The sequence below is a fragment of the Cryptomeria japonica genome, chromosome 8 (genome assembly GCF_030272615.1).
Source record: "Cryptomeria japonica chromosome 8, Sugi_1.0, whole genome shotgun sequence".
Lineage (NCBI taxonomy): Eukaryota > Viridiplantae > Streptophyta > Pinopsida > Cupressales > Cupressaceae > Cryptomeria > Cryptomeria japonica.
This window is the reverse complement of record NC_081412.1, coordinates 741,923,151-741,949,308: the sequence shown is the minus strand read 5'-3', so window position 1 is coordinate 741,949,308 and position 26,158 is coordinate 741,923,151. Positions and strand designations below refer to the sequence as shown.

Sequence of the window (26,158 nt, the reverse complement as noted above, 5' to 3'; positions counted from 1 at the left end):
TACTTCCTTTTATCTTATTTGTAGTTACAATTTGTCTATCTTCTTGTGTCTCTTCATTCTCCACACATGTCCCCTCTTTGTTTGCAACTTGAAAATGGGAATATTATGGCGTATAGTTGTCCATTTTTAAATTATTCCTTTCAAATTCTTGACTCCTTACATTTCTTCATTTCTTCATTTTGGTTTTTTTGTATTGTTGTCTTGGTGGATGCTCCTGCATCATGCATGTATTCAATTTTCTACATCAACCTATTGCATTTAATAAGACTCAGTCAATGGAGTAGTAGGTAGTGGTACATAATTTTGGGATGATGTAAGCTCAATTTCACAACACAATTTGTCAATAGTCAATTTACAAATGATTCTTTCATTACTCTCTTCGAGAAAAAAAGTAATATCAATTATGCCTTGCAATGTTTGGACATTTTTGTAAGGAATCTAGGTCTAGAACTCAATGGCATGAACTCATTGTTATAAATAATTTATATTAAACAAGTCTAGTTGGCTAGACTCTTATGACTAGAATGCATTGATCATAGAGAAATTTTCATACTCCTTGACATTCCTTTGCCTTTCAATCCTCTCATACCTTGTGGCAAGTAGCTTTGCCGAAATCGAGAACTATAGTGGTATAGCTCTTAACATTTTGCAACTTTGTTTAGTCTTTTAGTGGTTTAGACTAGGCCCTATGTGAACTTTGGAGTTTGACTTTGTTTGCCCATCATTTTCTTTGGAATTGTCTAATATATTATCTATTTATACAAGTAATATAGAATAATTATTTATATTTATATGAATTAGTTGAGTATGGATTCACTATGGTTGATTACATGTTGGGTAAGCTCATTGTTTGTTAATGTTGTACAAGATACTGTCTAATGACAAGAGAACAAAAAGTTTTTAGTTTCAAGCTCTCTTTAAAAAGAAAGCATAATGATTTGGTTATATATTTAACTTCAACAAAAGACATATGACTATTTTCGAAGTACCTTTTGTTCTAGAGGATTAAGCTTTGAGTTGGGAAAATTGAGCAATATCCATGGCGATGAGTCTTAACCACTCTTGGTTATTGATAGCATTGTCATCACTCATTGACAATGTCATACAATGGCAAAAATAGTATTCACAGAACTAAAACTTGTATGTTTGAGTTCATATCATTAACATTGCCATTGTACGGATGATTTGTAGGAACTAATTTTAAGGACAAAGTGAAATATAAAATCATATAAGCTTAAATTTTCATTACAATTTGCTGATGAAATGTGCAATTAATTAAACTAAGTAGTGTGATTTATAGGTTATAATGAAATTTAAATAAGCATTTATGATTGACTTTAGATGTAACATAATTGCGACATTTGCACTTACTTATATATTTTTTAACGACGATTTCAAGATAAATTAAGGTTATTAGAGTTAGAACTGATTTGATCACACATTTATAATTGCATCACTTCTATACCATACACGTTTATTTTCCATTTTAAGTACAACCAAATTGAAGTCATATCAAGGTGGTTCTACTAGTTTTTCTTTTAAAACCATATTTTGAGAAAGAACACCATTCCACTATTAATCATCTTAGCTAAGTTTCGTGCTAGTTTTCTCACCTCAATAATCTTGCATATTGTCGTGTCTCCATCTTAACAACCGTCCATACAATAAGTATCTTGCATGATATTCATTGTATAGTTGTTCATGCTATAGCTACCTTCTTCAACTAGGACATCTCTAATGGTTGCAATTGTTATACTGTCATCTTTATTAATTAGGCTCGATATAGGGTAATGTTATTTGTAAAGTTCAATTTATGCTCTTATCCCGCCAATTCGAAAGTTAAGGAACCCTTAAATAAAATTTCGTATGAAATAACTGGGTACATTCACAACACATTTCTCCAGTCTGATCTACCAGAATGAGGAAACCAATAATAATAATATGTTTTTGTTCGTCTTCAACCTCATGTTTGACTTCAATAACTGCTAAATCTTAGCATTTATATGAGCTCATTATACATCCCCCTCTTCATGGCCATAAACAATGAGCATCTACACTCTCAAAGTAGCTTTTTAGCAACAATAACCAATACTCGCACAACATACACAAAAGATCCTATAATATCATAATACCTCTGCCCTTCTCCATAGAAAATGCTGGTACCAACTATATAACACCCAAGATTACTCACAATATATTATACAATGGATTTGGCAGCTTAAAAGTGTAATTACCAACAGCAGGCCCTCTAATGTCACTCCATTGATCCCCAATGACACCTTTGATGCGCAAGCCCATGCTCTCCAATTGTAATCTCTGTTTGGACTTGTAGGCTTGGACATTCATCTGCATCTCATCTTTAGTCCTGAAAGTGGAAAAGAAAAACCAATTAAAAGGTTTATTAGAGCTATCTATATATATAGCATTAAAGAAAATTACTTGTTCCCCTGTTTAATTTGATAGTCTCAACTTGCAATATTGTAAGAGTGTTCACATTTTGGCATAGTTGTAGATTCAAAGATATGCAATTTAAGTCTTCTCAAATCAAGCTTAAAATATATCTGCTAATTAGCATTTTCCCTTGGCTTTTGTTTTCTCTATAAAATGAAGCATTCAAACCATGGGCAAATAGCTATAAAATTTGCAACACTACTTAATTAGTATTATCACACCAACTCTTATAAAGGGAACATGACTAGCAAAAGATTTGTAACCAAGTTGTCATCACGGTAATTGTTCTGTCTTACCACATAACATGGCCTGCTAGACAGCATCTAGACAAGGTTGATTGATTGAAGATTGCTTTAAAATTCAATTGTGTGTTAGTTTTTGCATCAACATTTTGGATCATACTCTATGATTTTACTCTACTAGCACTACTTCATCCTGATGATGGATCATAAAGTATGATTTGAAACATTGATGCAAAAACTAACACAATCAAATCCAGAAGCAATTTTCAATTACTTCATGGATTGTGGGAAATTAATACATTTGAAGATTGGCCGAGTTCAAAAGGATTTGAATTTGAAAACTATTGTTACCTTTAGTCACTATGTTGAGGAAGATTGCCATAGATTGCATGCAGTATATCTTTGATGTCTACTTGGCCCACATTGTAAGTCAATATTGACCCTAATTTTCAAACAAATCTGCTTAAAATCCATCAAGTGGACCTTTTATGCAGGCATAAACTCCTTATGCGTAGCTAATTTTTGCACAAGAAATAGAGCCGACATTCAATTAAGTTGCCATGGCCTAAAGTTCTGTTTGATAGACAACATTGAGATTGAAAATCATTTCTTGTCCGTGGAAAATGAAGATTAGACAACCATCCAAACAAGAGACAATTACCAACTGCCCCAAAGAAAAGCTGATTGATATGAATTATCAAAACTGCAAACAGTCAAGACCGTAGCTAAGCAGGATGAATGTAGCCTTAAAAGGAAACAGATAGCTCCACAAAGAATCTTGTTCCATGCATGCTACAACAGATATTACTCCACAGTTGGGTTCAGGCTTTGTGGAAATTTGCAATTAGATCATGAGGTTCGATAAAATACTTCAATTTTGCTTTCTTTGGTGCTTTGTTGAAAGAAACCACTTAGAAATTACTTTCCTAAACATTCTTATGTTATACATTTATAATTTGTAGATTGGAAGTCAAGTCTGAATCTCATAAGAATAGGGACGCACTGAGAATATTGACTGTAAATTAATCAAATACAATAATTCAACCTATAAATGAATAATGGATTTTTATTTGACATGCCATTGAATTGCATCAGGATAATTAGAGTTTGCATGCACAGCTAGATTGATGGGATAACAAGGATTGCCAAATGATTTGAAAACTTACAGATGCTAGAGCATGTTGAGAGCAATTAATTATTTCACACCGACATATGTACATATGCATCGAATGAGTGGGGAAATAAATAATGATTATTCCCACTACCTCAAAATTAATGGGATAAGATATAAATCAGAGGTAGATGATGAATACTAAGTGCAAACTTACATTATTGGAAATGTTGGTGATGTTGGACTGATCCATGAAATATTAAGCATTGAAACAAAAGAGATGCTATGACCATTACACGATGCTGGAGCATAGTCATTAGCAAGGATTGAGAAAATTGTTCAGTTTGAAAAATTAAAAGCTTAGATAAAGATTTTCTGACTGAGAGAAACTACATTTGCATTGCATTAATGGTCGACCATGCAATAGCACTAGAAAGGATTTTCATAAAGCATCAAGTAGACTGGCAAGTATTGGTGAGACTATGAACCACACATTAGTAAGTGCAGAAATTGATAGGTTCATAAACCCCTCAGCTGAGATTTTTGGGAAGCTGGTCCAACAGTGAACCCTGTGAATTTATAAAACTTTTAGATTGAGAAGAATTCAACCTCAAATGATAAGCTGAGAAAAAGTAGAAAAGTTGTCAACATAGTCTGAGATATGAATTGGATATCAAAGAAGAAAATTGAAGAAAGATTGTAGACTGTCACTGACCGCATTACAACTTGAGCTGAGAAACGACATAGCGATAGATCTATTGCTGGGAAGTGCATAGGTTTGGTGCAACTTTAGTCCTCAAGTCATGTACATCTTCTAAGTTAATAGAAATGCTATATTATGCTGAGATAGATTATCTTCTACTTTATGACATTATGAATGGGATACCATATTAACCAGGAAACAGGTGCAAAGACAAGGACCCTGTTTCTATACTCATCATATCCAAATCTCCTGGGGCAGCTGTGTATAATCTTAATTTTACACCCTGGTACACTATTTGTAAATGGCCTCAACTTGCTGGTACCCCATGTTTGAGAGTCATCTTGGTGAAGGTGCTTTATTGTTAATAAGTGAATGCTTATTTCTGCCAAGATAATATTTAGCTAGTTTGGGGTTCAGAAAATATGCTGCATTCAACTCTCACGAGGGTAAAAATCAAGAATCTAGCAAGCCTCTAACATCTTCAATGTATCTTCTATGAATGAGCAAACCATTTATGTCAAGATAATCTTTTTGCTACTAGATTGTTGCACATACTATTTACCACTCAACAGTGCTTTCTAATATTTAAGTTTTGAAATGTAAACCTAAATTTTGAAATTACAGAACAAATTTTAGCCAGCCTGCACTGGATACATACTGAACACTGGGAATGTCGGAAGCATGTAGAGTGCCCATGGCCAATATACATCCAGATAAATACATTGTAAATGAAGAGTCCTCTTACCGCATTATCAACATTGTCCAACCAGAATAACCAGCATGAAGGAGGTTCTTCACAGTAGAGTTCCGTTGGTTCTCTTGTCTTCCAGAAAGGAAAATCAAAGCCAAACCATGGTTCTGAAGCTTATGATACAACTTCAAAGTAGGAATCAGTGGTGGAGATTTTGCTTCTTCAACCCAATGATTCCAAGCAGACACATTATGCATCATGGAACTGAAAATGAGTTCATTACAAGAGGTCAAAAGCTTAGCTAGCAGAAAGAATCTTAAAAAGTTGCTTCAAGAAAAAGCTTGAAATTTCTATACTGATGTTTCCTGAATGTTGTTAGAGATGCAAAAACAAAGAGCAGTAAAATTGATTTCGTGCAGGCAATGACTCTAGATGATGGGAGTATCAACTAAATATGCATTCAGGGCAAAACAATTAACTTAGACAATGCAACAGAAAATTAGACTAAGAAGTTTAGAACTACTATTGCATCTTGAGACTGTGCACAAATGAGTTCCAAGCTTTTGTGATTTCTGAAAAGAGGTATTTGACTGTAGTCCAAAATCATAAATCTCCTCTTCCCAGTAGGCACCCTTGATCAGAAAGGTAGATAACAGAAAGAGAAAATAGAATGACATGGAAACAACATCACCAATACTAAACGTACATAACAATAAACTGTCTGTCAAATTTACCTGGAGACACTAAAGAAACCTAACAAACTATAACGTATATTTTTCACTGACAATTTTAAGGATCTCTAAAATATATAATTTTCTAGCACATCTATATAACAAGAATCTTGTTCTAAACAGACAAGGCTACAAGCACACAGATGAGTCACTGAAATCTTACTCTCTTTATAGATATCTAGAGTGAAAAAAATTACCGACGCTGAAAAGTACTGAAGTATGGAAAGTTGGACAAAGCTGTTTCATCAACGTCCATTATTACTGTATCCAGTCCATCACCATTCACAACGGCAGAAATTAAACAGCTATCTGCTGCCTTGATTGCTCCATTTACATCATTCTCATATTGACCACTTGTCATGTATTGAAACACATATTCTTCACACATACTCGGGAAAACATTATTCCCTTGTATGTTGTTAAGCTCAAAGTTCAAAACAAAGCTCCTGCACACATCAACACCCATTTCTGGTCTCGTCCCTTGTTTGACCACAACATCAGGCTTACTTTGACAAGATGCCAGTAATATAGCTAGTGTAATTACAAGTGTGAATAACAGAATTCCAATTATGGCTATTGCCGAAATCAAGACAGTGACAGCCAGAGATGTTAAATAAACTCCAGAATCATCCATTTGAAGATAGCGGCTTGAGCTGTACATGCCTGAAAATCATCAGTTTCAAAATCAAATTAAACCTAAATTCTGTAGGAACTTCTTTTTCTGTCATAGAATAAAGTAAATGTTTATACTCACATCATCTGTGAAAACTGAAAAGATCAAAATAGACGGAAGGAGAAAATCAGAATAGAAAAGATAGTACCAATAGAAGAAGAATCAAAAGATTCAGTTCAGAGTAAAACATGAAGAGAAAAACTTATTAGTTGAAAGTTAAAAGAATCAGAAAAATATCTGAGCACAAAATTTGCAAAAATAAAGAAAAAACCACCTCCATAAAATATCGAAGAACAAACTGTAAAATATTGAAGAAAAAAAATACACAAGCACAGAAAATCTGTTCCTGATCAAAATGGAAATCAGGAGCACCACCACAAACAAAAAGAAAACAACATAAAACTCTGTTTCAGTGCAGCATTAAAACAAAATGCATCCAGCAAACAATGTTAAATAAATTCCTGAACCTGCAGATTTTTAATTGAGCCATACAGATTTAAAACTCATCTTTTCCAAATGAGAATTAAGCTTAAAAAATAAAATGTAGGAAAAAGATTTAATTTCAGGAGTAAATTATTAAGAAGTTGCCATGATATAACCAAAAAACCTATGTTACCCCGAGTTTCTGGGATGGGGATGGCCGGCGATGGTGGAATGAGTTTCCGAGATGGCAATTTTTTTTTTACCAATTTTGGGGACTGCGGGGGGATGGCAAAGGGCACGGCTATATAAAATATAGGGAAATTTGAAAATATATAGGAAAATTTTAAATGTTCATATGAAAAATAGATAAATATACATCATATTCATATGAAAACATGGATAAAGCAGGTATATGTACATTGTAGAACCTTAACATACCACATTTATGTTCAGAATTCATTGACAATACTCAATATGCATTCATAATTCAGAATTCATTGTCAATACTCAATATGCATTCATAATTGAAAATTCATTGTCAATATGCCAGCACTTGTTTGCATATAGTTCATTGTCTTCCATTACCATTATGACCTACAACTGCTTCTTTATGCACTAAAAAGTTTTGGGTGTTTGTGTAATTCATTACCAAGCTGTTAGTAGTATTTCTGAGTGCTTTTGGCTATGATTCAGATTTGTTTACCTTTCATATCAGTGAAAAGTCCAAGATTGCAGACATGCAACCACTTTTTTACGCGCTATCAAGTTCTAAGTATTTGTGATATTTATTACCAAGGTGCGTTCATTATTTCTAAGTGCTTTTGGAAGTGCTTCTGACATGTTTACCCGTCATATTAGTGAAAATCCAGTTTTATAGACCTATACTAAAAAAAAAAATGTTTTTTTTTGAGCACTTGAGTCTTTTTTATTTTTTTATATGTGCTGGGAAAAGGGGGACGGCTGGCCATCCCCGAGATGGTTATGGGATGTCACAAATGTCCCCAACCGTGTTGGGGACGAGGGGACGTTCCTTTTGAGAATCACTACCGTCCCCAAGTTTCCGGGGTGTTTCCCACATATTTTGTAATTTTGGGGACGGCGGGGGCATCCCCTGGCCGTACCCAAGTCCCCGAAACATCCTCGGTACGGGATAGGGGATTTTAGCCCGAGGACGCATCCTCAAGTAACGTAGCAAAAAACAAGCTTCATTCCATAACAAACAAAAACAAACTTAAAAGGAAGCCCAAACATTCTTGATAAGCAAAATGCCAAAAACCCAAAAACAAAATAAACATCTAGAGTCCAATTGCCTATGGATCTTATGAAAACCAAGCCCAAAACATAATTGATAACCATATATTTCCCATCCATAACTGATAAACCAAAATGTTTACTCCCGAATGGGATAGTTCCAGTTTAAACAGAGTAAACGAAATACATAAACATAGCAAAGATGATAGCAATCAATGTTCAACACAGCATATGGCAGAATGATATTCCTTTATTACCAAGTGTAAGTGTGTATACATTATTCATAGATTGTTTTCCGATACAATACGCCGACATATATAGTGTTTGGCGGTTGGTTAAGACTGCCAATCGTCAGCAACTAACACAACCTTTTGGGAAAAATTAATTACACTGCCAAGTACTAACAACAATATAACCAAAACATTATTTATTTACTAACGACAGATTTGCCGTTTATAGAGTCCTTGTACGCCAAGGAGTCCAAGTGTGAGTTTGGGATGATAGAGTTGCTCTACTCGAGGCATATTATTAGCTCAAAGGGTGTCAAGGTTGATCCAAATAAGATCTGGGCTATCATTGATTGGCCTCCACACAAGAATCTCACCAGCTTAGGGGATTCTTCGGTATTTGTGGGTTTTACAGATGCTTCGTCAACGGGGTTCTCACAACGGGCAACATCTCTCATAGACTTGACGAAGAAGGGAGCCTTCATTTGGATAGGGCAAGCACAACAATGTTTTGATTAGTTTAAGCAGTTGATGAGCTTGTGTCCAGTCCTTGCATTACCCAATTTCTCTAAACCATTCAAGCTACAATGCAATACCTCAGGAGAGGGAATTGGTGCAATGTTGATGTAGGACAAAGTGGGAAATGTTGATATAGCATTTGAGAGTCAAAAATTGAGGGGGCCGGATTGGAGTTGCAACATATATGACAAGGAGATGTTAGCCATTATGCATGCATTGGCTAAATTCAGGCAGTTTTTGGTAGGGCGTATATTTGTCGTTAAGACGAATCATAACAGCCTGAAACATTTCCTTAGTCAGCAGGACCTCAATGACTGTTAGCAGAAATGGGTGAGCAAGCTTTAGGCTTATGATTTTGACATAGCTTATATGAAGGGCAAGAAGAACATTGTTGTTGATGCCCTATCCAGGAGACCCCATTTGTGCTCTATAAAGGAGATGGCAAATGATTAGCGAGGGTTGATTTCTATGCTAAGGACACGTGGGCTGCCGGTATTATTGATGGGGCGGTACAAGATGATATATAATAGTTGTAAATGAGCTCATCATTTACAAAGGGAGGATCTTCTTAGTCCCAATATCAAAGATGAAGAGGCAGATATTGAGAGCTTTCCATAATGCACCCATGGTAGGACATCCTAGGCAGTTTTAGACATATCAACAAATACAAGAGAGGTTCACTTGTAAGCGGCTCAAGTCAAGAGGTCCTTAGATATGTGCGTGAGAGTCCTACCTGTCAACAGAATCAATAGGAGCACACTTTTTTGGCAAGGTTATTGCAGCCCCTACCGATTCCTAGTAAAAAGTAGGAATGTATCTAGATGGATTTTATCATGGGCTTGCCCAAAGCCCAAGGGGGAGATTGCATTTATGTTGTGGTGGATAGACTTACAAAGTTTGCACACTTTTTCCTGATCACCACTACATATACAGTGGTGCAAGTGGTCGATTTGTTCTTTAGGGAGGTATTCAGACTTCATGGGTTGTCGAGGAGCATCGTCAATGACAAGGATAGTAGGTTCATGAGTCACTTTTGGCAGGAGTTGTTTAGACTCAGCGGCACTGAGCTCACCTCGAGCACAGTTACCACCCCCATATTGACGGACAAACGGAAATTGTTAATAAATGGGTGGAGGGATACCTTCGGAATTTATATTGAGGCAGCAAAAAGGCATGGGTTAGGTGGCTCTATTTGTGCAAGTATTGCTATTAATACAACCTACCATATGTCCATCCAGCTGTCACCATTTATGGCACTATATGAGTATGACGTGCCCAACTTCCTAGATTTGTTATTTGGAGACAATCGAGTGCCTAGTGCCGAGGACCTATTGCAAGACAACCAAGATATCATGAGGTCCTTGAAGGAAAACATTGAGAAGGCACAAAATCAACAAAAATAGTATGTAGATTAGCGCAGGGTTGAGCGATCATTTGAGATTGGTGATATGGTATACCTTATGCTATACCCTTACCAACTATCCACTCTCAGAAAGAGTGGAGCAGATAAACTCAAGCCACGTTATTATGGACTGTTCATGATCATTAGCCGTGCTGGTGAGGTGGCTTACAAGTTAGCGTTACTTGCAAACAATAGGGTACATAATGTCTTTCATGTGTACCACCTCAAGAAGGCGATTGGGCATAATGTGATTCCTTCTATAGTGTTACCACCCCTTAATGAGGAGGGGAAATCGATTCTTGTCCTTGAGGCCATTACACCCGAGAGAGGAGATTGAGGAGGGGGGTTATCAGGGAGTATTTGATGAAGTGGAAGGATTTGCTAGAAGAGGATGTGACATGGATGAGTGAGCAAATCTTACAGCACTCGGAGTTGAGGTTGCTTGAGGACAAGCAATCTTGGGGAGGGCGGATTGTAATGTCCCCTTCCTAAGGTAGATGATTTCTAGCAAGGGTTAGTCTATTAATAGGGATTCCCATAGGCTAATATAGTGGACAAGGGACCCATTCAAGAGGTCAGGTGACTTTGGAGAGGCCTATGAGGCATTTTCGAAGCTCAGAGCTAGTTTCCTATTTTTTAGGAAGGGATTGATAGTTCCCCCGGAGACCACCCGAAGCTTGTGGAGCGTAGCAAACCTTATGAGCATTTTTAGTTGTTCAAGAACAGTTTCCTATTTTTTAGGATGAGACTAGCAGTTGGCTTGCCTCATTCAAATATCACCCTGGGATCGATTGCAGCGTAAGTTTCCAGTTGGAGAGATTGGGTGATGGTTTCAGAATAAACTTGGACTATTAAAGTAATAACTTTAATATTTCAATTAAAATAAAATAATGTGTTCTTTTAATAAAGTCACTTTAATATATTATAATAAAGTGTTCAAATAAAGGGGGCCACCTAGGGGGATGTGCAACCTAGTTGACATAAGGTTGTTTTAAAATGACAATAACTTAAAATTGGAAGCTCATAGGAGGGGTTCGATCCAATCTTGGAGGCATTATTTAAAATAACAAAAAGGAATATTATTGCCAATGGAAACCCTAAAAGGGGTTCGTCCAAGTTGATAAGAGAATAAAGTGACAATGGGAGGTTCTATTTTGGCATTCATTCGTTCAATTTTACAGAAGCAACTTGGATTTGGAGCTCTGGAGCAAGGGTTTCAGCAGTTGGATTGTGGAGACAGAAACCTTCACAATTTTGGAGGCCTACAGGAGTGCAATACCTCCCAAGGGTCTGCAATCAGCACTTTAATTTCAGTGGAATTTGCAGAGAAAACATTAATTTCAGGTTGTAACAGCTAGGAAGACAAAGAACCATTGAAATTTTCAGTCATAGAGCAGATCTGAGACATTATTCATACTATTCATCAGCACTTTGACAAGTTCCCAACCAGCCATACTTTCTAGTGGTAAAAGCAACAAAACCCTGGCTGGGACGTGAGGGTTTAGAGAACCCAAAAGCAGATCGAGCTTGTTATAAGTCTGATAATTACTGATCAGGCATAGAATGGAGCACCATTTTGGAGATCAATCTTAATCATGGCAAATAGGCCGTCTCAGACTGTAATCAGACCTGAATTTGATCATTTTGGTAGTATCAAAGAAATAAATTTCAGTTTCAGAAATCAGAATTCATAGTTAGAAGGGAGTTCATTTTGGTAATGACTAGATCTGAAAATTGCATCTAGTGTTTCAGTCCAAGCTTTCAAGAATTTTCTGCATTCATTGTTGCATTATTTCCAAAATTCAGAAAACCCAAAAAACAAAAAAACTCAGAAAAAACCAAACAACAATCAGAACTTGCAAAAACTCAGAAAAATCAGCAAATCAAAAAATTTGAGACAAAAAATCAGAATTTGGCATTTTAGATCCAGGGGTGGTTCATTGCAAAGGGTTAGGTGCCAACCTCTCCTAGCATTAGCGCCCACCTTTGAAAAGAATATAAATTAATTTAAATAAATATTTTGGCCGACCCCCTATAGATGAGCACCCATCGTGTGCAAGCAGATAAATTAAATAAAATAAAATTGTTGTTGTGTTGGGCCAACCTCCTTGAAGAGTCACCCCTCTTGGGTGAAAGGGTGTATTTGGCATGGTATATAAGAAGATAAATTTGAGATGAGGGTGGGGAAAAAAGTTATGGAAATATCATTCCTATTTAGAGCAGAAAAAGTAAAATTATATCTAATTCAGGAGAAATAGTTTGATCAGCATCAGCATTCAGAAAATCAGATAAATTCCTAATATTTACAAGCAATCAGACAGATAGAGATCTGATCAGAAATCCTTAATTGTTGCAGGCTGTAGCATTACTGTTAAATTGTAGGCAAAAACCAGGGCATTTTTGAAAGGGGACATTACAGCTTTTGCCCATTGGTGACTCTTACATGGTATCAAAGCTTCAGATTTGCAAACCCCTTTTCAAATTTGGGAGATAATCAGGTAGGATCTTTTGCTAGGTGCACTTTGGAGCAAAATAGACCTCACCATTGAGTCCAAAGGGCCTAAAAACCACTATTTTCATTAATGGCACTCTATATTTTGGAATCAAAAAGATTCAACCAAAAACTGTAAGAAATCTAGTCTATATAGTAGAATCCATACAGTATGGAGTTGTACCTGATTGTACTATCAATCAACTAAATAGACAAGTCATAGTTGGTAGATATTCCCTACAAATTCTCTATGTAATAGGGTACGTTGGTTAGCATCAAATTGCATAATCTAATAATTAAATCGGCACAAAACTTGAGCACCTAGTCACAAAGTTTGGTTCTCTCCAAAGGGGTAGGGCTTAGCGCCTAGGTGCAACATACAAGAGTCATTGCCTGAAGCAGCCCAGCACCAATAGGTCAACCCAATCCCACTGCCTCTTGAGAACTTCACCAACAAATGTAACTAGCCACCTCACATAGCATTGTTTGAGTGATTGAAACAATCCACCCAACACACCTCGAGCTTGTGAATAGAAAAAATAGGCTATGCCACCTAGATCCATCCCCTAGGCCAATGGCGCCACGCCACCTTTTTGCCACCAGTATGAAAGATGCCGAATGCTGATTGGATTAATTTGATATGTTTTTCTGAGTCTGATTTATTTGACCAGTGGTTGGAATTTTAGTTTTTAATGCAATTTGAGGTTTTGAGGATAACTTGCGTATTATTGACTTTTGGAATTTGATGATGCAAAATGAATAACAAATGCAATACATAAAATAATTGACTGAAAATGAATTTCAGACTTCTAATTTTATTGCAGCAGATTACAAAATTCAAGAAAATGATTATCTAAGACAACTAGAGCCAAATTTGGCCTACCAGGTGTCCAACGCCCTACCTGAATGAGGTGGTGCACAAAGCCATACATGAGCCTCCAGGTGCTGCAAGTTGCTCCAAGGTTTTTTATTCTCCTAGTAGATAATTACCAAAAACAATTTGGGAAGTTCTAAGCAGACCCGGATGGAATTCTTATTTCTTGCCTGGTAAAACCCTCCAAGAATATAGTATTTCCCTATATTATTGCATTTGCTGATCTCAATTGACCTTATTCCTCCAAAATGATCTCCAATATATTATTCCTTGATGCTAACAATGCAATTTGCTGACTCAAAACCCCTGCAATTTTTTTATTGAAAACCCCAGGCAAAATATGATGGTATGGCTAGCCCGAGAAAGGTACAATCTGCTGATTGGGGTTACAAACTTGCTGGATATTGCGACCTCTCTGCTCAGATCTGAAATTTGTACCCCTGTGAAACTGTAATCCTCTGATTTGCTCTAAAACTTGGCCCCAATGACCTGAAAAGAGCTTCCAATGAAGTCCAATATGCTGATATATGTGAGGGTTTTCGTCCTACACCTGAAATTTGGAGGTTTCTGTCCTCTCATTTGCTCCAAAACTCTGCCAAACTCATTGCAGACCTGTAAGACAATAATCTATCAAAAAATAAACTACATACCAAAATGATTGTCAAATTCACTTCTTATTTCAGCTCTAACCCTAATTTCGAATTGGGGTTTCAACTCCCCTTTTATTAATAAAATAACTTTATTTTATTTATGCCTCCTTATGAAAAACAAACCACAAGGCGCCTCCATCATTATTTTAATTTGGTCCCCTCATTATTATAATAATTTTTGCTAAAACGCCTAGGTAAGAGGGCCAATGAATTATTATAACTTATTTCCCCATAAAGTGATTATAATATCACTTTATTATTATCTTATTAAATCCAAACTTAGGAAATAAAATATTTTCTTATTTATTAATAAAATGAGATCTGGGGCTTAGATTGGAATTCTGTTTGAAGTGCTATGATCACTGCTAACGATTGAACCCCTGCAGGCTGATTGGTAGTTCCTCCTAAAAATAGGAACTCACCCTAAAAAATAGGAACCTCACTCAAAGTGCCAGAAACTATCGAGAGGCTCCTGCTCAACTTCGTGGTCTGCCGGGTGGTCAACTTGTTAACTGTCAGTTCTCCCTAAAAAATAGGAGACCTACCTAAAAAGTAGGAACTGTCGTCTAAAAGCTCAAAATGGCTCATAGAGCCTCTGCAAAGCTCTATGCTTCTTAGAATGAGTCCCCTACCCATCTAGTTGACCTACGGGAACTCGAGTGAAAGGTCAACCCTCTGCTCATGTCGTCGCCTAGAAAGGGAACATTACATAGTACCTATAGCCCCTTTATTGTCTTGCAAACTGTTTTTTTCCATGGGCCATATCTTTTCACCTGAAACTGATTTTCAAAAACAAAATATCGTCAAAAAGCTAGTTTCACGTACTTTCCAATGGTACATGTCTCATTGTCAAATTTTGTTGTTAGTGGATTTTATTGCTAGTTGAAGTCATCATCATTTTTGACTTTCGAGCTAATAAATTTTTGCCTAGATCTCTAATTTTTGCAATTCTTGTAGCACTAGAAAGGTATTAAAGAGCTCAATACAACCATTCATGCACTTTTTCCAAATTCAGCCCTAGCTATATTTTATTAAATTTGTCACATATATGCATTCTAGTGGATTACTTGGACATCTTGGCACTTTGAGATGTTTTACTTTGATAAAATGAATTCATTTCAACTACTATTGGAAATATGGGCAGAGACAAATAGAAGCTAAAAAATTAAAATACAAAATAATACGTGCTTCTACTCACTTTCTTTCGATGCACATTACACATATATAGGATTCCATATCATTTATAGTAGGAAATCTCCTATAGCAGCTCTCCTAAATACATGAGTTGATTTAACAACTCATTCCTAAAAACACTCGTTCAACAATAGTATATTTAACAAACAGACTATAATATTAAGTTGTCTCTCAACAACTTAATATTAACGTACATAATCTAGCAACCCTTATTATTTTATGCATCATTATTATATGCAACCTGTTTATGGTAAAAATGGAAACAACAATATTGAAAGACTAAATAGATTCAACCACAAAACCCTAGCCTAACAACAACAAAGATCCACCATAACATATGAAGATTACCTAAGACAATGTAAATCAACAAAATCACAAAGATTATACCATCACATGTCCAATAGGGTTTGGATCTCCATTCTTCCTATCTCCATTGATCTTGCTTGATATATTTGCTCTCAGATTTTATGTGTGCACAAGAGCTCAACAAAGAACGGAAATGTGGTTGCAAGTAGGCTTGATCGCATATGAAAGTTCGAATGCTAATCCAGGAGCTTAGAATGCGTAGTTGAGTTGGGTTGATAATGAAAGAAGTATCTCCTTATATAGAAGAAACTTTAGGAAATGGAGGGATAAGATTAAGAGGTGTAAAAGATAAATGGTCGGCTAGGATTAGAGGGTAAGTAAAGAAAATAAGAAAATAATGAGAGGGTAGGTAGTGTAGGATGGGTAGAAAAGGTTAATGAATTAATTAAATAAATAAAGATTTATTCAATTAATAGAAGAAGTGGGATCAATTAAATAAATAAAATATTTATTTAATTTAGGAAAAGGACAATTTAAATAAATAAATGTATTTATTTAAATGTGAAATAAGGCTAGAAAAGGATAAATGAATTAATTAAATAAATAAAGATTTATTTAATTAATAGAAGAATTAGGCTAAAATAATTAAATAAATAAAGATATTTATTTAATTAGACAAGACAATTTTAGGTGTCTGCACATCCTATGATGCACTATTCCTCACAGCTATGTGAACACTAATTCCCAACAACTACTTATTATGTATTGAAATTCCTACTCTCTAATTTTCTCTATATAATCGGGAGACACTTCTCCAACCCCTTGAAATGTGTCTCGGAGACAAAGACGCATCTCGGATTCTTTTCACGCACCTAGAGAATTTTGGACTAGAGGCCTCACTTTCACATCTCCTGCCAAGTTTTTGGTTGTCTCATGCACGTCTCCTCTAAGAAAATGCAAGTTAAATGGTTAAAAACAAAACAAAAACATTGTTTTCCATCATTTATCCATTGTTGGAAGAAGAGTGAAACGCTCCCAAAAGACTACAAAAGTTGCCCAATGCAGGGTTTGCAAATCATGGCAGTCATTTGTTTACATCTATTTTCAAAATTTTAAACCCTAAAGGATGGTATTCAATGAGACCAATTCACATGCATTGTGAATGCTGCCACATTTTGCATACAGGTCATGTCAAAGTTCTATGTCATGATACTTTTTGGAAATTATTAAATTATATTAAAAAAATTGGCATCTCTAAGTACCCTCGTCTCCTATTTTTTAAAATTAGTTGTACCGGTATCTATACTAGTCTCCATAGTCTCCAAGAACCCTAGTCTCCTAGTGACCTTGGATTTTATCATTTGCAAAGTTTATTGTTAAAATATCATGGGTTATGCAACACATCCTTCCATAATCACTCTAAGGATAATTATGAGTCTTGGCAAAACGACATCATGACACAATACAAGTGGTTCGAGCTTTTGCCTCATTTGTATGGACTCATCCCTGAGTTGGATAAACCTTGGAATAAATCAGTTTGGGATAATAAAAATGTTTATATCATAGGTTTGATTTATAACTAGTGGTGTTGACAGTTTTTGGGAGATCTCAAGGATTAAGTGCTCACGCACCTTTTGGATTAGAATTTAAGAAATCTTTGGAGACCCACATATCTCTCCACTTCCAAATAATTATACATCAAATTGACTCATTCCACTTGATGATGTGGACTACGTACCCTTTGATGATAATACATCAAAGGAGAATGAATGTCTTGATGATACAATGACCTCTCTTGTTCCTCCTCCTATTGATATTACAAATCCATCTTGTGTTGCTTCATCAAAGCTCAAGGTTGCTTCTTCGAGAGCTTCTAGTGATTCTTTGCTACAAGTACATCATAATCTTTCATATTCAGCTTTGTGAGATGATTTCTTGATAGGTATTTCTGACTTATTGATTTTCACATTTCAAATTTGGACACATTGAAAGGGTTATCTCTCCTCATTGATGACAGCCCCATCATAGTTGGTGTCCCATCATCTTTGTCTTTGAACCTTGTTTGTCATCAGATAACACTCGATCCTAGTTTGTCACTTTCTTTAGTGACTAGGCACGTACCTAACTTGATTGCAACATCATCTCATATGGGCATGGCAACACATGAACATATTTCAGATACACCATCATCATACATCTTGATCTTTCTTCCTACTAATTCCTATACAGAACGAGAAGCTTTCCTACATCTATACTTGGTTTTGTTTCTTCCCAAGGGGAGAAATGTTGTTTGTAGGCATTGGGTTGTCTTTTGTCTTCAAGCATTTACCATACTGCAAAAAATTGCACATTGTGGAATTGTTTCTTTTTTCCCTCTTATGGGGATATCATTGATTGTATATTGGTGACAAAAGTAGTCTTTGAAGGATCATATTCAGTCGTCTTTCTTCCTTTCACTTTCTTAATTTTCTCTCTTTTTAAGAGTAGTTCATTCCTACTGAATTCTCCTTTTCTCCATTTGTGAGAGATTGCATTTTATGGATACTTAACATGGCTTAGTAGCCAAGACTCATCATCCTTGAATCATCTATGCACATTTACATTCTTGCATTTGTTTACTTCTCCCTAAGTTGCACTTAAGGAGAAGTGTTGGTGTGAACAGAGATATTTCCTATCTTGTTTCCCATTTGTAGTGTTAATAAGACACATTGTCTAACTAGTAATTAGTTGGGTCCTATTCACACCTATTCATATGTTAAGTTTACTTATGGCTCTAGGGATCTTTCTAAAAATATCTAGTAGACATAATCTTATCCTCTAGTTGTCACATGTCATAGGATTAAGACACTTGTTTTCATCCTAGTTAGTCCTATCTCTCAACCTTGTCTATGTAAGCAAGACCTCATGTACATTTGTATATCATTGATACAATACATCATAATTCATTCTGCATCATAATCAAGCAATTATTTCTCTTACTGCTCTCTTGTGGAAGGTAATCTTTGGTTTTGAAGGAGATCCTTAGAGCTTAAGTCCATCGGTGACTCTTACAGTTTGAATCAGGTCCTTGAGATGTAAACACTAATTATTTGTTTACTTGACTTCTTAAACTTACCTAGTGAGGTTGTTATGTGTAAATCCATTCTATATTAAAGGGATGGAAGTCTTTGGCACGAACTATGGAGTCTTCGATTCCCTGAAAGAGATATGTATGCAGGGTCATTTCAAATGAACGCCCGAGAAATGAGTCTTGGACTAGGGATATGTCATTTTATAGGGAGCTTGTCCTACATACTACACAATTGCATGCAGTGGCAGAGAGTTGCTTTCATTGCTAGGCTTGGTAAGGTTCAAGGCTAGCAATTATAAATTGAAACAAAAATTATAAATATACAAATCATTGGTGTCACAATTTAAAGTGGACCAATGTCAATGGAAAGCTCAAGAACTAGAACATATTAACTGGTTGGTCATTTTATTGTGTTCCACGAAGAAGACAAGAGTACTAAGATATGTGATGTGCTATACTTTGGTAATGAAACCATAAACAGTATGATTTAAAAAAAACAATAGTAGTACTAGTAACCAAGGGTAGTTAATAGAAAAACAATAAAAACAACACCGAACATACCTGATAAAAATGAACCTGAACAATATTTCAGTTCCAGAACAAAAGTAAGAGAAATTTGAGGTTCATCTGGCATATAAAGCTTAAGGAAAAATTCTCAAACAAAACTGGTAAGCATTAACTCACAAACAAGATTTTCAGTTCCAGAACAAGACTGACAAAAAATTAAGGTCCATCTGTACATAAAGCTATAGGAGAAAAAACTAGACAGGCCTGACAAGCAAGAAACCAGAAACAAGATTTCAGTTCCGGAGTGAAACTAAAACAAATTTGAAGTCTACATGCACATAAAAGCTTAAAAGAGTGGGGACACATACCTGAGCCTCTTCCACTGAGAAGGCTTTGGGTGGACTCCTGGGGCTCGTAATGGTTGCTGAGAGTTGACGTGGATGGAACCAAATCGGAAGACATTGTAGATGCCTCTACTTGAATTTTTTAGAGAGACAGCAACTATAAAGATAAGGCGTGTGCTTTCTCCTGACATAACTGAAATTCCCCAGCCCCAAATCCTCCTCCAAGCTCATTCCGAAATTACTTTCAAGCTAAACCCATTAAAGAATTTTGATCCTCTGATCTCCTGCTTCTTAGCTTTCAATCTTTGCTTGAATGAAGGGATATAGCTGTTCATAAAGAAAATCTTTAGGCATTTGATATAAGGTCTATTTACAGTAATTACATACCCTGAATTTCTTTATTTCTACAACTAGAGCAATTGTTCTAAAATGTGATTCACATTAGAAAACAACTAACCTGTCTAGTAGTAAATATATATTTTTAGTAAATTATCACTGAAAATTGTGAAACACCATGCAGATTCCAAGTGCTGACATAAGCAATCAAAAACCTTAATAGTCTGTTGAACATTGAACTTCCAAGTGCATCTTATCTACTCTTTAAAACGGAATTTCACCCTCTAAGATAGGGCCACTTAGCACAGGTTATTCAAAGTAAGATGCAGTAGAAACTATTACAATTTTTTAAGATGTTCCTTGTCTTATAGAAAAATAGGACTTTAATAAAAAAATTTAAAGTTTTGCAATAAATTGAGAATTCACCATATATGAGATGGAATGAATATGGATCAATTTACATGTGAGTTACACCATAACACCAAACTGGGGATCTTTAGTGATACACTTATAATTTTTTGATTATTTGTAGCCTCTCTTAAGGTGAGATTTTAAGTTTGTTCGGCACATCATATGTAGATGACCACTTAAGGTTTTAAGGTTTTAAGTGTTAATGTGAGTTTTTTGTGTGCTACTGTTCTCTGGTTTGGTGTTTCTGCTGTATGTCTTCCAATCCTTCATGTTCATCCTTGAATTTTTGTAACAGTTGCAATAGAGTGCCTTTGTTAATCACTATCTTACATATAATGTTTACAACAAACCAACAGCCATTTGGATCATTATGTAAAAGAAGCTAATAGTGAAGCTCTAGTGAAATTGGGTTGAGGAATATAAGATTTTGCCAATGTGAGAAGTTGAACATTTCAATGATCACCTATGCAAAGTAATACCACTTCTAAGGGACCTATTAAAAAAATAACACCTCTAAGAGAAAATCTCAATGCATAAAAAGCATTCAATACATCAGCTTATCTTATGTTCTCATCATCTTAAAGTTGACCCAGACAGATGGAAAATAATAAATAAAGAAGAGGACTTCTGATTGCCATGTAAGCAAGGAGAAGTTTAGGATGAGACACGTTGCATTCTCTAGTGCATGAGAAAGCCAAACCGCAAGCAATAAAGCAAGAAGATATGAATTGTTCACATAATCTGATGCTTCTGGCTACATATACTTCATATGTTTCAGAGCATCATGTCATATAGAGATAGATTTTGTGTAAATGGCAGCTGTGCTGTTCACAGCAATCATGTAAAAAGCATATAAGTTGCAGAACATCGTGTCTAAAGTCTATTCTCTTTGCCATAATTCCAACAAGATCTCTAGACGATATAAATAAAAAATTATATTCTAAGTAATTTTATTGTTAGCATGCTTTCTGGGTTCTCCACTACATTTAAGTAACTACCTTAAGCTTACATTTTATGTTCCTCTTATAAAATTTAGGTGTGATCGATAGTCATTCATCCTTGGAGCTTATGTGACCCATTGCCTGTCTTGATGATGCTGGTGCTAGTCATTTACAGGACTTTGATGTTTTCTACATGGTAAGTTTGTTTCATTCAGGTCATTTAAAAACTCATCACTATCAGGTTTCGATATGCTCTGGTTTGGATGAACTGGTCTACTCCTGTGTTGACTGCAAACAGATAGCTAATAAGGACTTAAGAACATGGTCATATCATCCTGCCAATAAAGGGGGAATCTTGAAAATTCTCATTCCTTGACCATAACAATTTTTCAGAGTTTAGCATGCAACCTGGTACCAAGACATTCTTATGAGGGTATACTACTTACAACCTGCAGGGAAGTGTAACACCGAGCTACAAGCTAGGAAATGATCATTTATTGTATGCTAACAAGTAGTTAATTTCAATATTAATCCAAAGCAGTAGTTGGAGTTCACAGCTCTTTTGCCATCGGTTGCTCAAAACAATTGTGCAAGTTCTATCCACTTCAGAAAAGAATCCAATTCTTCTAGAGAAGCTAAAATGTGAACCTGATCGAAATACCTGCTCCATGTATTTAGAGTTGCAGCATCTCTAAGTGGCTAGTAGCTTACAAGTTGTATTGATAATTTAATTATTAATTCCCATATCTGACCAGATATTCTTCATTGTAGTGGTAAAATAAAATCTTATGCTACTCATTGTGTCATCTACCATTTAAAAATGGAAATCTTTTCAAAATTTTGCATACATCTGATTTGTTTTTTCCATTTGCCAAGAATTACTCTGAAATTGAAAAACTTCCAGATTAGGTAAGTTAAAGATACATCAAGAATTCAAACGGAGATCAAAAACCACTTGCAGGTTAGTGGATTTGGAGGTTATCCATCTTATTTATGATGGAAGCTCCACATTTTTTAAACTCGCAATAATTTTTAGTCACATAATTTGTTTTTGGTCAGATATGTTCAATTCAAATTAACTTAGCTTTGTATGGTTGAAAGTTGGTCCACTCTACTTAAAATCTATAATTTGTGGAATATATTGGTTTCATTCTACAATCTATTAATTATTAAATAATTGGGTGAAGGTGAACGGACTAGCTTTTTCTAAAATATGGTAGCATAACAGTGAACAGTGTTTAGATGGCATTGTTTTCTCCAACCAGCTAAGAAAAAGCATTAATACCTAAACTAGGACCAGTGCTGTTATGGAATTTGTTTTCCTTCTTCTAGAAGATCAGTATTAACAAAAATACCTCCTCTTCAAAATAGCACAAATACAACCCTTGAAATTAAAGGGCAACAATCCAAATTGCAAGACTTTTTGCAATTAAAATTGTTTTAGATGAAATAAGCCTTCTGCACAATTTGAGATATGAAGAAAATTAAAATGTCTTTAAAGTCTTATATCACAGAGATTCAGTGGTACCTTCAGTAAAAAGAGTCTCTTTTTCTTGGAAATAGATCAAAGATCAGCAAATTATAAATGGCCCGCTAAAGCATCAAGAAAGATAAAGACACACAGCTTTCAACCTTTCCCCATTTACTAACATTACTTATGTATTCCCCTTGAATTTAACAGAGGTTTCTAGAAAATGGTTTAGAATTAGAACCTCTTTGTTGAAAAAGCTCTCATCTACCAATCCAGAATGCCACACCAGGCATCCAATAAAAAGTCTCAGTAAAGGTAATGTGTCAGTCTAAATATATTCAACGACAGAAGCACATAGGTGATTGTAAAAAAATAAGAACCGTAGGCCACCATGCCATCATTGAGAAGGAGATATTTAACATCAGAACTTTGATTTGTTAAGGTTTGTGTCTATTGTCTAATGTTGCAGTGGAGATGGGTAACGTATATTTTCCGTGAACTAGGAGGAAGGATAAGTTCACCTCATCTGTAATATTGCAGAAAGACTGATAATATTTCTTTTCTATTCAAAGATTACTCAGTGACTTTAAAATTACTTTACTGATTTAAGTAAAATAATCATCCAATCTAAACGATTTGGTTTAGCACTCACTTAGAACAGTTAACAGGAATGAAATGAATGTCATCCATGCACAGGTAATGTAGAACGTACCTTTGAATGATTACTTCCCCAAAAGCAACCTTTTTCATAAATATTCTGCCTACATAGAGTCATTTGCTCTAGATTCCCAGCCAAGAAATTCCAGGGCTTTGACAATTATCCCTGGAAAGACAAATTAATTCTATACATTCAATTCGGATACTCGGCACCTAAAAATTAATCCTAGAGCTTTAATAAAGAACCTGAAACCGAAAATATAACAATTTAAATATCAGATTCCCAAAAAAATGGCTCCTTTGTCATTTTCAGTACATTTCTTTAGCTAGTTTTAAACAAAAAAATCAGAAAATTCTTCACAGGACTTGAAAATCACCATATTCCTAAAATCAACTTCTAATGTAACACATCAAACGCTCAAGTCTATTTCTTGTACAGAATCTCAAAGAGAATTTCTTCATCAACCCTAGAATTAAGATTTTATACTTCAAGGAGTCCAAATCAACTCAGAATGGAACACTATCAGCTATATTTTGCAATTGAATCCTAAAATCCAATATCTATACACAAACTCCACATAAATGATTTTAATCTTAAAAACCAGATTAACTACAGGATTTCCAGACATTATATTATCGAATGAAAAATCAAGATTTCATGGAGAAATACAAATATTTCACCATCAGATCCGATTATCCACTTATGATATAGCATTATTATCTATATTCGTTATTCAATACGGTAAAGGAAACTTTTGAAACCTGATAACCGATATTTAATACGAGATCTCAACACGTATTTCACTGTTTATTCGGAAAATCAAGCTTTAAGAAACATACCACTTACATATTTCATCATTTAGTAAGAAAATAGATCTTTTAAACAGAATTTTCACACACATATTATTCACCAAATCTGAAAAGCCAAGTTTTATACAAACATAATAAATCCCACTACAAATTTCCACAAATAGTTCTTCACAAAATCTGATAAACAACAACTTTATCCAACAAACTTTACAAATTCAACGCATACAACACGCATACCTCTTCTTCTAAAAATACAAAAATTAAAAATATCAACTTCAGTACCCTCGTCTCCTCCAAATTTAAATCCGAGCCAATAAATAAATCTATGTTTATGATTGCCTATGCATCTCAACGGGATAAATTTAAAGATAAAAATGTTCTAAAGATATCCCACAAATAATAGCTGTACAATTTAATTATTCGATGGAAATGATGAAGAATCTTACTGTCTATGATTGCTTGCTGGAATTTTTTTATTTTTTTTAAAGAATAAAAAAACATCACACCTTTGCAGGGCACCGCCTCATATTTATTTTTTATTTACGTTTATCTAATGAAAGTGACTGTCATACATGTCCCCTAAATCACAGGTTTGTATAAAGTGTCATTTCATGTAAATTTAAAACTATACATTCCGTAGTATGGGCCGCAGTTTATACGCTCACAGAAAACTTTCAGCAGTACAATCTTATATTTTAAGCATACGATATAAATAAAGTCGAGAATTCGGAATGAGACGTTTGTAGTCATGAAGTCGATAAATCCGATTGAATCTGGATTAGGATAATGGCTTTTCAACCTGTAACCGCATCTCATACTGCTTAATCTCCTTCCCCTCATTCAGTACTGAAACTTCAGCTCCCTCGTCTCTCTGTATATCTAACGGAAGAAATTGCCTTAAATAGATACCCTAACATTTTTTTTGTTTGCTGTCTTTTTAGAGGAAAATTCAATTTACTAAGAGATATTTTTAAGTACAGGGTTACATGGGAAGGAATCCAAGAGGGGAGTGACTGATTTTTTATTTTTAATAAAAAAACAAAAATTATCTAACATTAAGATTGACCAAATTCAAATTAATTTTTTTTTTTAATGAAATAGTATTTGATATAAAGTGGAGAAATGTTTATTATGATCAAATTTAAAGTTATTAAAAGAAAATTAATTAAATACTATTTGATATTACATTTTTTTTTGTTTGCTGTCTTTTTAGAGGAAAAATCAATTTACTAAGTGTATGCGGGAAAAGCGGGTCGATAGAACTCAATATGTGAAAATATGTTCCAAAATACCTGTCCACACACACACAGGACTTCTTAGTGCAAGCTATGGAATAATGAAGTATTACTCAGCTTCCCAAGGTTGGTCCCATGGTTCTCTATCTTACAATGTCCCTCAAACCAATGTTTTTGCTCTCAGATCACTGAGCAAAATGGTTTAGGGATGGCAAATGCAAGAACGAGGGATGCTTTGATAGATTTTAGTATGAGATGCATCCTAAGCTATGCATGATTCTAGAAATGCAATAAACTAGATTATAAGATGACAAGGTTAGTATAAATACTATCCTAACATAATATATTAGTTTATGATTGAGCTAAAATGATAAAGAAATTATTCTAAACATGCATATTTAGACTAATTCCTGATTTAAAAGAGGCTAAAATGATGA

At 35.0% G+C, this 26,158-nt stretch overlaps 1 protein-coding gene across 14 annotated transcripts; it reads right to left on the bottom strand.

The window, feature by feature from the left end:
* Window positions 1-1,831: 1,831 nt before the first annotated feature.
* On the bottom strand, window positions 1,832-25,441 carry LOC131061431 (acid phosphatase 1). Of its 14 annotated transcripts, none has more exons than XM_057995107.2 (7): window positions 25,286-25,441; window positions 23,732-23,842; window positions 19,885-20,187; window positions 19,694-19,780; window positions 6,127-6,592; window positions 5,253-5,462; window positions 1,832-2,365 (listed from the first exon to the last, which is right to left on the bottom strand). In XM_057995107.2, exons 3-7 carry the CDS (start codon window positions 19,976-19,978, stop codon window positions 2,188-2,190), a joined length of 1,035 nt encoding a protein of 344 aa, XP_057851090.1. In that variant the 5' UTR covers window positions 19,979-20,187; window positions 23,732-23,842; window positions 25,286-25,441; the 3' UTR covers window positions 1,832-2,187. The 14 variants fall into 14 exon arrangements, with proteins under 14 accessions (XP_057851090.1, XP_057851092.1, XP_057851091.1 ...); XM_057995109.2 differs by having other exon boundaries at window positions 25,192-25,420; XM_057995108.2 differs by having other exon boundaries at window positions 25,225-25,420.
* Window positions 25,442-26,158: the final 717 nt, after the last annotated feature.

Bases quoted from the DNA above. Each gene is read 5' to 3' on its own strand.
- LOC131061431 (XM_057995107.2), bottom strand. From the start codon at position 19,978: ATGTCTTCCGATTTGGTTCCATCCACGTCAACTCTCAGCAACCATTAC. The intron at 19,781-19,884 runs GTATGTGTCCCC...CTTGCTTGTCAG, and splicing joins TCTCAGTGGAAGAGGCTCAG to GCCTGTCTAGTTTTTTCTCC. The intron at 2,366-5,252 runs GTAAGAGGACTC...TTCCACTTTCAG, and splicing joins TGGACAATGTTGATAATGCG to GACTAAAGATGAGATGCAGA.